Source organism: Tiliqua scincoides, chromosome 2 (assembly GCF_035046505.1).
Source record: "Tiliqua scincoides isolate rTilSci1 chromosome 2, rTilSci1.hap2, whole genome shotgun sequence".
NCBI lineage: Eukaryota > Metazoa > Chordata > Lepidosauria > Squamata > Scincidae > Tiliqua > Tiliqua scincoides.
Window position 1 is genome coordinate 124,410,124 of NC_089822.1, and position 15,820 is coordinate 124,425,943.

The 15,820-nt window shown below is 44.5% G+C and overlaps 1 protein-coding gene across 1 annotated transcript in view; it reads left to right on the forward strand.

Annotated features, from left to right (window-relative positions):
- Nucleotides 1-15,820, forward strand: part of LRP1 (LDL receptor related protein 1) — a 374,302-nt gene that overhangs the window by 234,299 nt on the left and 124,183 nt on the right. Inside the window, exons 11-15 of the mRNA XM_066617850.1 lie at nucleotides 1,076-1,219; nucleotides 4,340-4,576; nucleotides 7,268-7,448; nucleotides 12,035-12,257; nucleotides 15,059-15,248. Coding sequence (XP_066473947.1) covers nucleotides 1,076-1,219; nucleotides 4,340-4,576; nucleotides 7,268-7,448; nucleotides 12,035-12,257; nucleotides 15,059-15,248 — 975 coding nt within the window. The remainder of the gene's footprint in view (nucleotides 1-1,075; nucleotides 1,220-4,339; nucleotides 4,577-7,267; nucleotides 7,449-12,034; nucleotides 12,258-15,058; nucleotides 15,249-15,820) is intronic.

Consider the following 15,820-nt stretch of genomic DNA (forward strand, 5'->3'; position numbering starts at 1 on the left):
GCTGCTTGGCGTTGGCCAGACACCCCAAAGGTCTTATAGCACTTTTGAAACTACAGTCAGGCACATTTGACAAACTTCTGGGAGAAGGAAATGTTAGAAAGGGATACAACTAATTAAAACACAGTTCAATAGTTGACAAAGATCTTTACTTACAATTGTAATTAATCTGATTAGTAGCAATTCATAGGTGCAGTGATTTCCCAAGAAACATCTCTGTTTCTCTGTTGCTGGTCTCAGCAGCTCCAGAGAGGTCACTTATTTTTGCAAGGACAGCTGAAATAACCACTCATCAGCACATAGTAAGATTCTGTCTAATTGATGCAACCACCAACTTACGTAAACTTTGATTGTGACACGCCTGAGCTATGTGCTGGCCGGAAATGTCAGCCTCCTGTAATCCTTACGGTAAACAAGACTGGAAACTGACTAGAGTCAGGCTGAAGTCAGGAGGTCACAGATCTTTAATATCGAATGTAATGTGAATGCATGTTACTGGGATACAAATCAGTATCCATGCTTACAGGGAGCACTTCAGTTGGTACTGTTACTGTATTTCTAAATTACCTAAGGCAGTGGTTCTCAAACTTTTAGCACCAGGACCATCTTTTTAGAATGAGAATCTGTCAGGACCCACCAGAAGTGATGTCATGACCGGAAGTGACATCATTAAGCAGGAAAATTTTTAACAATCCTAGGCTGTAATCCTACCCACACATCCAGGTATTATTATTGTTAAATGCGTATATGTAATAGCCTATTAAAAGTACAAATCTGTAACATTTCTCCAAGTGTCAAGTCTAATATACTAAAAATAAAATACTGAAATGAATGGGGACCCACCTGAAATTGACTTGTGGCCCACTTAGTGGGTCCCGACCCACAATTTGAGAAACACTGACCTAAGGTGAACAGCTGGTCTGCATTAGAGCACAGCAGTGTTGCATCCACTTAGACCCTCTCCTGTGTGCATGTGAAGTGTATGCAAGGAGGGCACTCGTAGTTGATCTTAAATGGTCCTGATGGAATGTGGAAGCTATATAGTAATAAGCGTATGGGCTTTTTATTTGTTTTGCAGTGAGGAGCCATGCCTGCGAGCCAGACCAGTTCAACAAACCTGGGGGCTGCTCTGACATCTGCCTCCTTGGGAACAGCCACAAGACTCGGACGTGCCGGTGCCGATCAGGATTCAGCCTAGGCAGTGATGGGAAGTCCTGCAAAAGTGAGCATAGACACTATGTAGTGTCTGAATGTATTTACCAAGCAGAATATTAGTGATTATGCTGGTGTTGAACAATGGGGGGTCTGCATCTCCTCTCCCCCCCTCCCCTGAGTAACACTTCAGCATCATTCTTCGGTACATCCTGGGGATGAAAATGGAGACTGGCAGGAGCTGGCTTCTGGAAAGATTGGCAGCTGCCAACTGTCCACAGAAAACCAGTATTTTCTTGTCAAAGAAAAGGTTAGCCATCTCCCTCACCCTGAACAATTCATGCTCTCTCCACAAACCATCAAAAAGCTCCTCCCATTTTTTGCCATCTGAAAATGTGGGAGCTGCTTTTTATTGTAACCCTTGGAAGATGCTAGGGGTGGAGATAACCCACTTTACCTTTCAGTTTAGTGTTGGTGGTGCTGCATAGCAATCAGCTGTCTCTGCATCGTAGCTATGGTACATGAAACGCATGATACATGAAACACATTTGGTGAGAACAGGATAATTGCTGTGTTCTGCTGATGCATAGCTGTGAGAAAGGGGAAAGTAAACAAAGGGGTTGGTGTTAGGTGAATTTACACATAGCAGAGACCCTGAGATGAGGGAACAGGGGCCAGAGATCTGAATATTTATGATAGGGATGTGACAGATCTGGACCTGGCTAAATCCAGCTTTGGTTGACTTGTGTGCACCCTTGTGTGACTTCCCAGCACTCTTGTCAGCAGTGGTATTGTACTAGAGCAGGGGTGTCCAAACATTTTGGCAGGAGGGCCACATCTCTCTGACACAGTGTTGGGTAAATTTACAGTAAAATTTGAATAAATGTACATAAATGAATTACAGTAGAGATGGAACTTACATGAATGAATGAAGGTCTTGCAGTAGCTCAAGGCCTATAAAAGGCCTTACACAAAGAAAGGTCAGCCTTTCCTTCACTACCACTGCTGCATCACAGACATGAAACAGCAAGTGGTGGAGAGAGCCCTCGTCCCACAGCTCAGGTGAGAGGTCGAACAGTCGTCCTCACACTGAGAGCAGTTGCATCGGGTCAGCACGGGCTCCAGCAAGTCTTCAGAGGGCCAGAGGCTCATTGGAGACTGGGGGCTCCCTATGGGCCAGATTGGGAGCCCCCAAGGGCCACAAGTGGCCCCCGGGCTGGGGTTTGGGCACCCCTGTACTAGAGCCAAGCATTGCCCACTTTTTGCCAAAGAGTGCAAACAGATCCACTACTGATGGCCTTGCTATGAAGTAAGTTCTGCCTGAGACACACCATTGGTCAGGAGGAAGAGCAGAAGAGAGAATTTAAACTCCCTAAGAGGATATTGGAACAGCAACAGGGAACCCAGATCTTCCATGACTGAACTATTGCCTGAAAACCAGTTATCAGCTCCAGGTACCCCTGAATCCCTGCCTGTGTGGCCTGGATAAAAGGGAGTAGGGGATACACTAGTGATTTGGAATGCATGAGGCCAGCCCCTGCTAAATGTCTCAGGATGCCAGATAATACTTTGTGACAGATACACTGTGTGAGCCAACCCATTTGTGGGCATAAAGCTTCTAGTCAGAGTCAGGCTTGTGGTTGATTTTTGACCAGGAAAAAATCCTTGTACGAGGAGGATGAATTGCCCATAGAAGACCAGTCACAGAGCATCTGCCCTAATTTTTTACTCTTCATTTCTAGGGGCAGTGCCAAAACCTGCAAAAGTTGCTGACATTCTGGTTTCCTTCAGTCTGACTGATAGTGATCACGCCCTGGGGGACTGAGGCCTGAGCAGTCTGTTCCTGGGGCATGAACATATATTCATACTGCCTACCCTTTCCAATTGCAAGTGCCAAAGAATCTGTGCTAATTTAGCAGAAGGTGGTCTAATGAGAACCTTTGATAATAGTCTAAATGCAAAAAATTAAACTTTAGAGCTCGGAATTGAGAGGCAAATGTTTAGAGCCAAATATCCCATAGCTTCTAAAGTTCTGAGTAGGAACTTGTCAGTATTTGGGCAGCAAATGGGCAGCATTTTCTGAAGGACCAGAAATAGTCAATGATGGATTTTGTGTCCTGCAATGGTACCTACTCCCTTCCCATTAGGGCAAACATTTTGTTTTGGTAATGCCAGCCTTGATTGAGCACCCAGTGCTCAGAAGCTACACAAAGACTTTGATTTCCACTTATCTATATAACACACTAACAGCCCAATCCTAGCCACACTTTCCTGGGAGTAAGCTCCATTGACTCTAATGGGGCTTGCTTCTGAGTAGACAGACATAGAATTGGGCTCTAAGTGAGGTCACATGCATATGATTCATTCCAAAGAAGGAATTGTTGCTCAAAACTCTGTAGAGCCCTGTATTTCTCTTCACATATACTGCTTTGTTGCTAAATACCCCAGCCAGTTGTGAATAGATCCATATCCCACTAATCTCAGCTTTCTCTACCTCATGCCTACCCTTTTTGCCCCTAACGTTTACCAAAATGTTGCAATCAGACCATATCAGTTGAATTGCGTATGCAACCTCAAATGTATTTTGCACTATTCATTCTTCAGGCTCAGAATGTAGATTAATGTTTCAAAGCAGCATGGGGGAGCATTTGAAATAATTTGGTCTTTTAAGAAAGCTATGCTACAACTTGGCTCAAAGAGTGAGCCTAGGGAATCAAAGAGAGACTGAGGTATGCAGACTTCTTGTTTCTAGAGGTCTGTTTTCTAATTGAGGGTGCAATTCTAAGCCCTTATGTCAGTGCTTTCCAGCACTGACATGAGGGCAGTGCAGCTCTAAGGTAAGGGAACAAACATTCCCTTACATTGAGGAGGCCTCTGTGAGTGACACCCAACTGCAGGATACAGCACATGTCCTGTTGGCACCGCTATGCCAGTGCTGGAAAGCACTGACGTAAGGGGTTAGGATTGCGCCCTTAATCTGTGTAAAGATCTAGCCCTCTCTGTTGCTGGTGTCTTTGAGAGTAGGGATGGCTTCCCTCTGCTCTTTCATGGATGTCAGGTGGAAGTGAGTGGCCCATATGGGAACTGGGTTTTATGTTAGGCATTAACAAGAACTGGATGCTTCACCTTTCTCTGTGAGTCTGGGTGCAGCCCACTCCTCTTGATTTGACATTTCTGTGTTGTCTTCCAGAGCCAGAACATGAGCTGTTCCTTGTTTATGGCAAAGGTCGGCCAGGCATCATCCGTGGGATGGACATGGGTGCCAAAGTACCCGATGAGCACATGATCCCCATTGAAAACTTGATGAATCCCAGAGCCCTTGATTTCCATGCAGAGACTGGCTTCATTTACTTTGCTGACACCACCAGCTACATGATTGGACGACAAAAGATTGATGGAACAGATCGAGAAACTGTCCTGAAAGATGGTAGGTGGCCAGCCTTTGGCCTAGTCAAAAGGTCACTTCTGTGTTCTAGGTGATGGTATGGCTTCCAGTAGAGTGGTGCACATGTCTGAAAGTTGTTTTTTTTAATGAATACGCCACTTTTCCCATTACCACCACAGCAAGTTTCAACCCATGTGGGATTTGCAACCACACATTCACTTCAGTGTGCACTGAGGGCTTGCTTCCAAGCAAGTGGGTATAGTACCATGTCCCAAAGCTATTACTTGGGGATGGTCACCCAAGTAGCTTCCCTTCACACCCACACTTAGAAAAATAGGCAGATTTCAGTTCCAAACATAATTATTTATGTTTGTACACATCTATACACACTTTCTTGGGAGTAAGCCCTGTGGAACACACTGGGACTTACTTCTGAGTAGGCATGCATAGGTTTGTGTCAGAAGGCCCCTTTCCTTGTCTGGGGAGAAAATTAGGTGTTGCATATCTGTCCTGCTCGGTGAATCTGGTTGGAATCTTGATAAGTGGAAGGGGAGAAGCTTTCACCTGCTCTCTTTGGAACAGCTAAGAGATGAGTAAGAAGAAGATCAGATCAGGATAGCAGCACCTCTCTCTCTCTCACACTCTCTCTCTCTCTCTCTCTCTCTCTCTCTCTCTCTCTCTCTCTCACACACACACACACACACACACACACACACACACACACACACACACACACACACACACACGAGTTCATGGCGTTTCAAAGAGCTCTGGGTGAATCTGATGGAAGAAGAAACCAAACAAGACATACCGGACTAAAGCAGGAGAAATATACACACACAAGATTGAAATGCTGATGAGAGGGCACTGAAGAGGGGCTTTCCTCTCCATCTCCTCCCTCACCAATCCCAATCAGATTCACAGAGCAAAAAAATCAAGTAAAAACCACTTTCTGTGCTGTCTCTCCTACTTACCATAAGTAAGGGGGTGGAGATAGCTGTCCTGTAAACTGAAAACAAAGGGAGGTCAGCTTTGGTGAAAGAGAGCTTCACTGAGAGACAGTTAGTGTCAGGGCCATTCTTAGGGCAATTTGGCCCCTGCGCCTGGAGGAGCCTCACACTGGGACTGCGAGTGGAGCCCCCACAGCTGCAACTGGCATCTCACTCTGTAGTTGACACTCTGGCATGAAATCTTCCATGCCAGGGCGCCATGAGGAGAGTGTGATGAGCAGAGCATTGCTGCTGGATGGCCCTCCCTACAACCCCTTCGTCTGATTGGCTTGAAATCACCTCCCCAGAGCAGTTGGTGGTGATGTCAGTGCTGGGTGCCTCGTAGCTGCCTCTCATCCTGGTAAGCAGGGGGTGCCGCAGGTATGCCTCTCCACAAGTATAGCCCACAAGTATACTCCATAAGTATTTTGCATTGGGTCCTGCTGCTCCTGCCCCCCCTGGTGTAGGTTACCATCTCATCTCCTCTGAGGACTCCAGACTCATAAATACAGGTTGAGCCTGTTTATCATGGATTTTTCACCCATGGATCTGGCACATTGCGGATCCTCCAGACCCACATTGAGCCAGACATGGTTCAACCTGGACCGTCCGGAGGGTGTTCTGAGTGCTGGGGAGGCTGCATGCGGTCTCCCCAATGGTCAGAAGCCCTTATAAGGCCGCTGGGAGGCCTTAGAATGTTCCGGTTTTTGGTTTTAAGGCCTTTGAAGGCTGGGGAAGCCCTCCTGGGCGCTATGATGGCCTTTTAAGGCCTTAAAAGACCCTCTGGAGGTGAGGGGAACACAGCTCATCTCCTGTAGGTTAAAGGTGCCTGAAACAGCGGGTTTCATTGCCCGCAGTTTTCAGTATCTGCAGGGGTTCTGGAAACTGAACCCCCGTGGGTAACGAGGGTCTGTCTGTATTGAAAACCTCTTGAGTTTTGTAATCATATGGAAGATTCATAATTCACACAATAATTAAAAAGGCACTTGGCCTTATCCGTGGGAGAGCATTCACAGACAAGGGAATCTAGGTGGGTTTGCATCCAAACATGCAATTATTCCATGAGAAATGCTTGTTTCCACATGCTTGGTCTGGGAGTCTGGTGAGGCAGCACCCCACTTGTCCTTATAGGTCATCATCTCTTAAGAGGTACCAGAAGATCAGAAGAGATGGTTAATGCAACCACAAGTGGGAAGGATCATATGAGAGCAACATCCTGAAGTTGCATAGTTCCCAAACTCTTTAGGTTTTACTGGAAACAAGTTCAACCAGCACTTTGAATTATACCTCCAAAGAGATGGGCAGCTAATGGAGATTGAAATGGAATGTACCCTCCAAGAGAGCAGTGTTTGAATTCTTTCTTATTGGAATCAGTAGAATTTGGATTTTGGTGCATAACTTTTGCTCACAAGATAGGTCAGTCAATGTGCACCAGAAGGAATTGCAGTGCACAGATTTTACTGCTGAAATGCATGTTGAATTTCTTGACATTGCCTGTGGGTACGTACTTGAGTACTGAGTTCTGCCTTTGAATCTCTCTGCATCTTTTGAAGCAGGTAATGTGGTTCGCATGTATGTATTTATCATGTCCTGTGCATTGTCTGTTCCAGTAAAGATCACATGGCTGAGTGTGTGACACCATTCATATGGTCCTGTCACTTTCACTTTGATCCTTGGTAACTGATGTGTCCCATCTGCCTGGCTTGGCCTTGCTGAGTGTGTTTGTTGATTCAACTCCTTTCAGGCATTCATAATGTGGAAGGCATTGCTGTGGACTGGATGGGTAACAATCTCTACTGGACTGATGATGGGCCTAAGAAGACCATCAGTGTTGCCCGGCTAGAGAAAGCTGCTCAGACCAGGAAGACACTGATTGAAGGAAAGATGACTCACCCACGGGCCATTGTGGTGGACCCCTTGAATGGGTGAGTGTAGTTATGCGGAAGAAAGGATCAAGGAGCCTGTTTTGGGCTGCTTTTGAATACGAGGAATGGGTGGATGGATGGATATCTGAATAGTAATTCTGCTTTATCACTGTGTTGATAAAATGAGGGTCATAGCTGTGGCTGGCTATGTTATACATCTGTGCAGCTGTGGCATTTGATGTTCAGCATTGTGAAAGTCACTCCTTTCATTTGTAAAAAGAAAGTTTATAATCCTTCTAGTGGCAAAGACAGAGTTGGGAACACCTTTTGAATTTTAGCAAACCAGAGAAAAGGCCCAGGATTTCCAGAGCTCAGAAGGCAGCCCTTCATAGCTCTTTATCCTCTCCCCATAACTAGCAGAAGCAGAATGAATCATGTAAAAGGTGCACAATTTCTCATCGCTCAGTCCTGTGCGTATTTGCTCAGAAGTTAGTTCCGCAGTATTTGATAGGGCTTACTCTTAGATGAATGTACAAGTTGCAGAATCCAACTTGTACAAGTTGCAGAATTCTTAGTGCTGAATTTTATTTGTTTATTTTGGGAGGCCCCAGCCCTGATCACAACCCTTCTTTTGCCTGTTCTTCAGTGCCTAGCACAAAGGAGCTTCCATGTATTGACCTGTTTCTGACTCACGTACTCCGAAACTTTGGCCCACTCATCCAAAAAGTTTCACTCCCGTGCATGTGGTTCACTGATCCTCTTGCATGTGATGTGGGCCAGAGAATTTCCACCCAGCAGGAGGGAATTGTTTGGTGAGTTTCCTGCTGCGCTGATTCCCGAAAGACTTCAACCCAAGAGTCCTGTCTTGTGTTCGTGGAGGCATTTCTGGGGCTGCCAGTCCCTGGTGGATTGAAAGTCACATTCTGCTGTTAAGAACTGCTCAGACAGGCCCAGCAGGGGGGTAGGATTGCAATGTGCACTCACTCATCATGAGCTCTCCCTGATTCTGGAAGCACAGTGGGGGTGGAGAAGGGGAGTAAACTTTATCCCCATTGTCTGAGTTGTTTCTTTCTTGTATCCCCTTGAAAAATGGCTCTTTTTTGTACAGTGATGTTCTTCCTTACCTCCCCCCCCTTCCCACCCCGGTCCAACCAACTTGCAAAAATCCTGATACTTAATTTCCAAGTCCTGGTGTGAATTGACGCCAGCCGGAGGAACTGACCCTGGTGCCACCTGACCTGTCAGCTTGCATGTGTCTGCATCTGTTCATGTCAGACTTTTTAAGCAGCACAGAATAACAGGTCTGGCATGGATTGCATTAGCCATGCTCTGATTGGTTAATGTGAGAAAGTGAGAGAAGCAGGGCCCAAGTACCTAACCTGTTATTGAGAAGGGGAGCAGAAGCCCCTGAAGCCTGTATTTAGTCCAGCTTCTTCAAGCTAGAGAGTTTTCTTCCTTGGGCTTTTGGCTCACTGCTTGTCCTCTCAGTTCTCACTTTTGCTATGCGGATAGTGCACGGAAAAGATTCCTACACATTTTGCTGTTTCTCAGATGGACACTGTACTACATTCAGTCTTCTTTTAGAAAATCCCCTTTGCTGTAATGTCCATCATAAACACACTCAGGGCTAAGAAGCTGGTATCTGCATTTCCTGAAGCCATTTAAAGGAAGGGTGTGTGGCAAGTTTGCCAGCAAGGCTTAAAAACCCACTGTTAAAAACATTCAGGATTAAATTCTTCCCCTGGCCAGTAGTATGTCTGAAGAGCATTTGTTATGGCTATATGTTTATGTCTCATTTTGGCAGAAGCCACAACATTTAATTGGTTGGATTAATTTGTTTTAAAATTTGAAATGCACTAAAAAGGCATTTTAAATCACATATAAAATGTGCAGGTGGCAAACATCACCTTAAAAAATGGACATTTATTTTCTCTCTTTTTGTACACAGGAAGGAATGCTTCTTCTATTTGTTCCACATACGTCTGTTTGCTATGATACTTGTGAACATTATCTAAAAAAAAGGCTGGGGTGCTGCTTGATTCATATTTTAATCTATGTGCAAATTTGCGCAAATTTAATTAGTAGATTAAATAAATGAATTGAGCAAGATTTCTTTAATTAGGTCACATTCTTAATAGCTATAGCATTGTTTACAACACAGACCATACAGGCAACCATTATTTGAAAAGCAAATGGTTTTGTGGTTTTGACATGCATACTAAGCTACCCCCCTCCCAGGCCTCTGTGAAACCTGTGGACAGCAGGTTTATTATATAACAGTGTTTGTACTCCAGAAGTCTCCAGGTAGTGAACTTTGCACCACAGACAGGGAATCTCATGATTTACCACTCAAACTGAGTGATTCTTTCTGGATCCCATTGTTTTGCATTCAGACTCTGTGCATGAGTAAAACCCAACCCTAAAGACTTCTCCTGGTCTTCCTTCTGTGTACAGTTCCACCATTCTAGCCTATGATATTTTAATTTTATTGATTTATTTATCCTAGAATATATATCCTGCCTTTTGGCTCTCAAGGCGACGCACAGTAGTAAAAGAAATTTAACAACTTGGTCATAAAAGCAATACAAACACATAAAAAAAATAATAAATCCAAACAAACATTGATTTTTCCCCTGCTAAAGATGGTTTCTGCTGTCCAAACAGGCTAAAATGCCTGGTGAAACAAAACCAGGTGCTGACTGAGGAGACTGGTGTCGAAGGACTTTTGAAAGCCCCATATCTTGCCCCCTAGCAGGTTTGGGCTGAATAAACCTTTGGATCAGATAGACCTTTAGCTTCTAACATTGGAGAAAATCTGTCATGTGGCAGTGCGCATTCTTGAGGGGAAGAAAGCTCTTACAGTTTTTTTAAAATGCAAATTCTTTGAGGCAGCTGGGTTTTGCTACGGAAGCATAAGAATATTTTGCCTCAGTTTGACTTGGATTTTATTTATTATTTATTATTATTTATTCACTGCATTAGCATTTTACACTTCTGGAAAGGCGCTCGAGGCATTATGTACTTTCTTTATCTGTACAGTCTTATCCCATGACAACTGTATTTAACGTTTTTGTTTTTTTAATCATCTAGACCTGATACAAAGCAGTAAGTGTGTGTAAGCCGAAGGACTGTGAGCTCTAGAACAGGGATGTCTAGCCCACGGCACACATGCCGTGTGGTACACAGACACTTTCCCAGTGGCACATGCAAAGTCATCATATTTTTTTGAAAAATATTATTTAAATAATAAAGAAAGCACCACAGCAATTTACAGTGTGCTTGATTTCTTGACTTCTCTCTATACAACATGCCCCCAAGTTTCTAATGCTGTAGTGGCATAATCAGGCCTACTCTGCTTGATTTGTGCTGGTTGGAAAATGGAAAGGCAGGAAAAGAATGATAGAAGATAAATCCAATTATATGGACCTTGAAATGAGTCCTGCTTGACTGGACTAAAGGTTCATGCAGGCCGCCTTTCTGGCCTCGTCAGCAATCAGCCATCTTTGAAAAGCCCCAGATAGGCAACCACACTCCTGTGGTTCTTGCTGTGTACCTTCTTGGTACACTTGGAGATATACTGTCCTTGAACTTGGAGGCTCTGTGTAATCGCTGAAAGCAACATTAGGGTAGAGTGTCGCATTCAAGATTCTCTACATAAAAAGTGGCACATGGTGTACTGTGGGTTGGCCACCCCTGTTCTAGAGAAAACAGAAATCCCACTCCCTAACTTAGAAAGGGTTTGCACTTGTTTTACAGGTCTTCATATTTTTCTTTAGAAACACAAAGAGCAGTGACTTACTTTTTCTTCCTAAAGAATGTTTAAATTCTGTTTTATGGCAGCTACTCAAGTCCATACGAATGACACTATTCCAATGACTTTTGCAATTGCAGCATCCGCCCAACTACCTTTACAGGTTCATAATGATATCCTGCCTAGTGATCTCAGACAACTAGGCTTAAGTGTGCTTGTTGGTGTTTCACTGCCATTTTCTCTCCCACTTTGGAGACAAAATAAAAGGGAATCGCAGTAATTCAATTGCCACCGAAGTGAACAGTGAAATACTTTACTGGTAAGGATGGTGTGAAACACTGTTCTTTTGAAAAGGCACAATACATTGCACTGTCCAGAACATCACTCAAATACAGCAATGCCTCCAACAGTTCAGGGGATCGGCTCCCTGAAAGTCAAGCACTGCATGAAACAGCAGTGTAAGAGTTCAGCAAGGTCTGTGAGGCAGGAAACTGGTGCTGACTGGCCCCTACTCACTGCTCCTACTGATTATGGGCTCAATCCTAGTCAACTTTCCAGTGCCGATGCAGTTGCAATGCAGCCCTGAGGAAAGGGAATAGATGTGCTCTTACTTGAGGAGGCCTCTATGACTCCCCCCATTCCAGAAGGCAGCACATGATACAGCTGTATTAGCGGTGGAAAGTTGGGCAGGATTGGGCCCTAGAATAGCTTCCAGTCACCGCTGTGACTGTAGTGCTGTAGTGTAGTGAAGAGCTGTAGTGAAAGAGTGCTGAAAGTGGCAGTGTCATGGAAGGCATTACCGTATATAAGTTGTCAGTAAGAAAATGGTAGTTGAACAGTTGGCTGCATGATGGAGCGTAAAAGTAAACTGAATAATGCATGCTTTTGTTGTCAGGTGGATGTACTGGACTGACTGGGAGGAAGACCCAAAGGACAGCAAGAGGGGGAAGATAGAAAAGGCTTGGATGGATGGCTCCAACCGCAATGTCTTTGTCACTTCCAAGACCGTCCTGTGGCCCAATGGCTTGAGCCTAGACATTCCGGCGAAGGTGCTGTACTGGGTAGATGCGTTTTATGACCGGATTGAGATGATTATGCTGAACGGCACAGAACGCAAGGTCAGCATCCCTCATATCTCTGTCTTTTACACCAGGGTGTATTTCTTTTCATTTCTGCTTGGACTGAAAACTCTAGAACAGCAATTTTCAATCTTTTTCATCTCGAGGCACACTGACAAGGCACTAAAATTGTTAAGGCACAGCATTTTTTTTTTTTAACAATTGTCAGGGCACACCATGCTGCCGACAGAGGACTTAAATCTCTCAGTGACTCTACTGATAAATGACGCTCACCAGTGTTGGAAAGATTTTCAGATTCTTTTAACTGACGCAATGCCAAACAGTCACAGACCTTTTGAAAGGGTTTTGAGGCTTCATTTCTACAATACACAAGCCAACTGATTCAGTTTGGATACAAATGTTCACTCTAGTTTCCCATCCTGTTTCTCAAAGAACCACACCCTGAAAATCACATTAAATAACTTGAGATAAACAAGTTACCCATGTGTCACTGTACGTCACTTCCACCTCCTTATTGGGCCTATTATGACAGGTATGGGGCATGGTCCCGGCTCTAATTCGGAGGTCATTCTGCCCTGCATCCCAAAATATTCCTGGCCCACAGCTTTAGTTATACAAGATCCTGGAATTTTCCCTTTGGGAAAGTTATGATCTACATATTCTGCCAATCATTACCTCATTAGATCACGTTGACATAGTGACCCTCCTATCCTGTTTTTGAGGGGAACAACAGTCTTTCTCTTGGCCAATTTCAGTTATTTTTCTCAAACTAGAGAAGATAAGTTAACCTTCTAAAATCTCTATCACCAGACTCCCACGGCACACCTGTGGATCATGCGTGGCACACCAATGTGCCACAGCCAGCGGTAGAACCTGGTATTTATGGCTCAATCATACCTGGGCTAGGCAATGGCAGCTTGCCTGTTCCACTGGCACTGACTGCCATAAGGCAATAAGTTCCGGTCATAAAAGGCACTCCAGAAATGCGCTACTCAGTATGCTGCCGGGGATGCTGGTAGGAAGGCCAGAGCCTTCTTGCCAGTGCCAGCAAATCAGGAACTGCCCACTGATCCAGGTAAAATGGTGGGGGAGGCGGGAGTGGGAAAAAGAGCTGGGGAGAGCAAAATGAAATGGAGGTGGGGGGAGGGTAGAATGGATGGTGATAGGGCAGGGATGGGCGAATCAGGTCCAGGAAGGGGCGGGTTCAGTGGCAGCAGTGGAATCATAACCCCTTTCCCAGACCCAATCCCACAGTGCAGGTCTATGTTGACCTGCATCAGCTATTTAGCTAGCGCAAGTCTGAGACACGCGCACACACACACCACCCCCCCCTGTGCTGCAGAGGCTTACCCTTGGGTAAGGGAACGATTGTTCCTTTAGCCAGAGGTGACTTCCACAGCTCTCCCCCGCAGGGTGCAATGTTAGCCATTTTTGAACAACTGTATCAGCGTGCAAGGGGGGAATAGGATTGGGCTCTTAGGAAAGTATGGCCCCAAAAGATAAACTTCAAGAGAAGTCTGTGCAAGCTGATGCATATGAATTCAGCAGATGTTGAAATATCCTTCTTATGTGTTCAGTGTTGATTTGTGACAGAAGGTGAAGGTACCCAAAGTGTTTTGAAGAGGGGGCAGCCTGTTCATTAGGAGAGTGAAGACACATAAGATGTTCAGGTCAAATGCTGAATATGAAATGTACATGAAAATCACAAAATGACTCACTCCTTAAGTTCATACAGATGATTATATGTAAGAAAATAGTAATGGAACAATTTTCCATAATTAATAATAGAAGAAATACACATAAGCTTTCAAACAGAAGGCTTTAAAAGTGTGATCTGATTATAACATGTGCCCAGAATGGTGAATAACTTTACTAAGCTGTCCTTACTCGAGTCAGTTCAGAGACTTGCAACATACTCCTTTAGTTGTGTGATGTAGGACTTTTTTAGTAGCGTATCCCTGGTTATAATGTTATTCATTATACCCAATTACTATTTTCTCATTGTCTTGCATACTGTACTTATTAAGAGAACTCATTAGTGAATCTTTTGTCTTATGAGTGAATCCATTGTCCTGGGGGGTGTGAGCATATATAGAATGCTAGATGCAGGGAAGTGGCAGCGAGATGCAAGTATCTTGTGGTCTTGTGTGTGCTCCCTGAGGCACCTGGTGGGCTGCTGTGAGATACAGGAAGCTGGACTAGATGAGCCCTGGTCCTGATCCAGCAGGGCTCTACTTACGTTCTTATGTTAGGAATTTCTGGTTGATAGATGCTCCTTGTAGTAGCATTCACTGAACACTCTCTTTGACATTGGGAGTAACTGCCCTTCATTGTTACCTTCACTTACCTAGAACTGCTGCTCTCCAGTCTCAGTGATTTCATACAAGGCTTGGGCTCCTGTTTTCCTTGTGTCTTTCTTGGTGGTGTGTGTAGTTTCAGGGGGTACCAGGAGAGAATACAGTTTAGTTGACATGTACTGTTGAAGCATTCAAAATGATGCTGGGTGGTGAATTGGAAGCAGTTTTGCTGTATCTCACAGTAATTTCACACGTACCATTCTGAAGAGTTCCTATAATGTCAGCACTGTTCATATGATCACATCACAACACCACTGATAGTTGCACTTGCAGGAGTAAGAATTGCAGTTTATCTGCAGCTCAGTTGAGTAGTTTTTCAAGTGCTGGGAAATGGAATTTCTCAGCAGTTGAATGCATGAAACATAGCATCTGGCAGGATATTTGGGTGGTTGATGACTGTACTTGCCACACCATCTCACACCATAAGCTACACCATCTAGAAAGACCCTCCCATGTGTGTGTTTCTCTCTCTCCCCCATGCAGGTTGTGTATGATGGTAGTGAGTTGAATCATGCTTTTGGGTTGTGCCACTATGGCAACTTCCTCTTCTGGACTGAGTATCGGAGTGGCAGCATCTATCGCCTGGACCAGACCACTAAGACTGTTACGCTCTTGCGCAATGAGCGTCCACCAATCTTTGAGATCCGCATGTATGATGCTCAACAGCAGCAAGGTGTGTGGTGGGATTCTTTGTGACCTAACTACTACAAGCTTGGTGTTCAGAAACTTGAAAGGGGTCATTGGGGATCAGGATTATAAGTAGAAGAGATGGAACCTCACAGTATTTTCAGATCAGTATTCATTTCTTATCTGCACTCTGGACAGTACAGGGTGTCTTGATAGAAGATCTGCAAAGTGTTCAGTCCTTGTGGTACAGAAAGGAACTCTGATTTCCTACAGGCTAAGACACAACTCAGTTACAGTATAGTACAATGGAGCCTTGATATGAGTACTTACAATTGCATATGGAGCACAAAGGCTTGTTTGCAGTTGTATCATTGTTTGAGTCATGATCATGGTGTGCTGATTGATTCAAATAAGTAGCAGTGGTTTGAGAAGGGCCTTGAATTTCAAAGGAATAGATAAGCGTGCTTTAGGAAGATGCCTACCTCAGCTCCATGAGTCAAGAAGCCTTTGATGATTTCCCCCTAGAAGCAGAGGGTGTTTCTGAATAATTAAAGCTATTTGGGGTGGATGATTCACAGCTGCAGCCTTTAGGAGCCAGCTGCATTTGGGGTTCAGAAT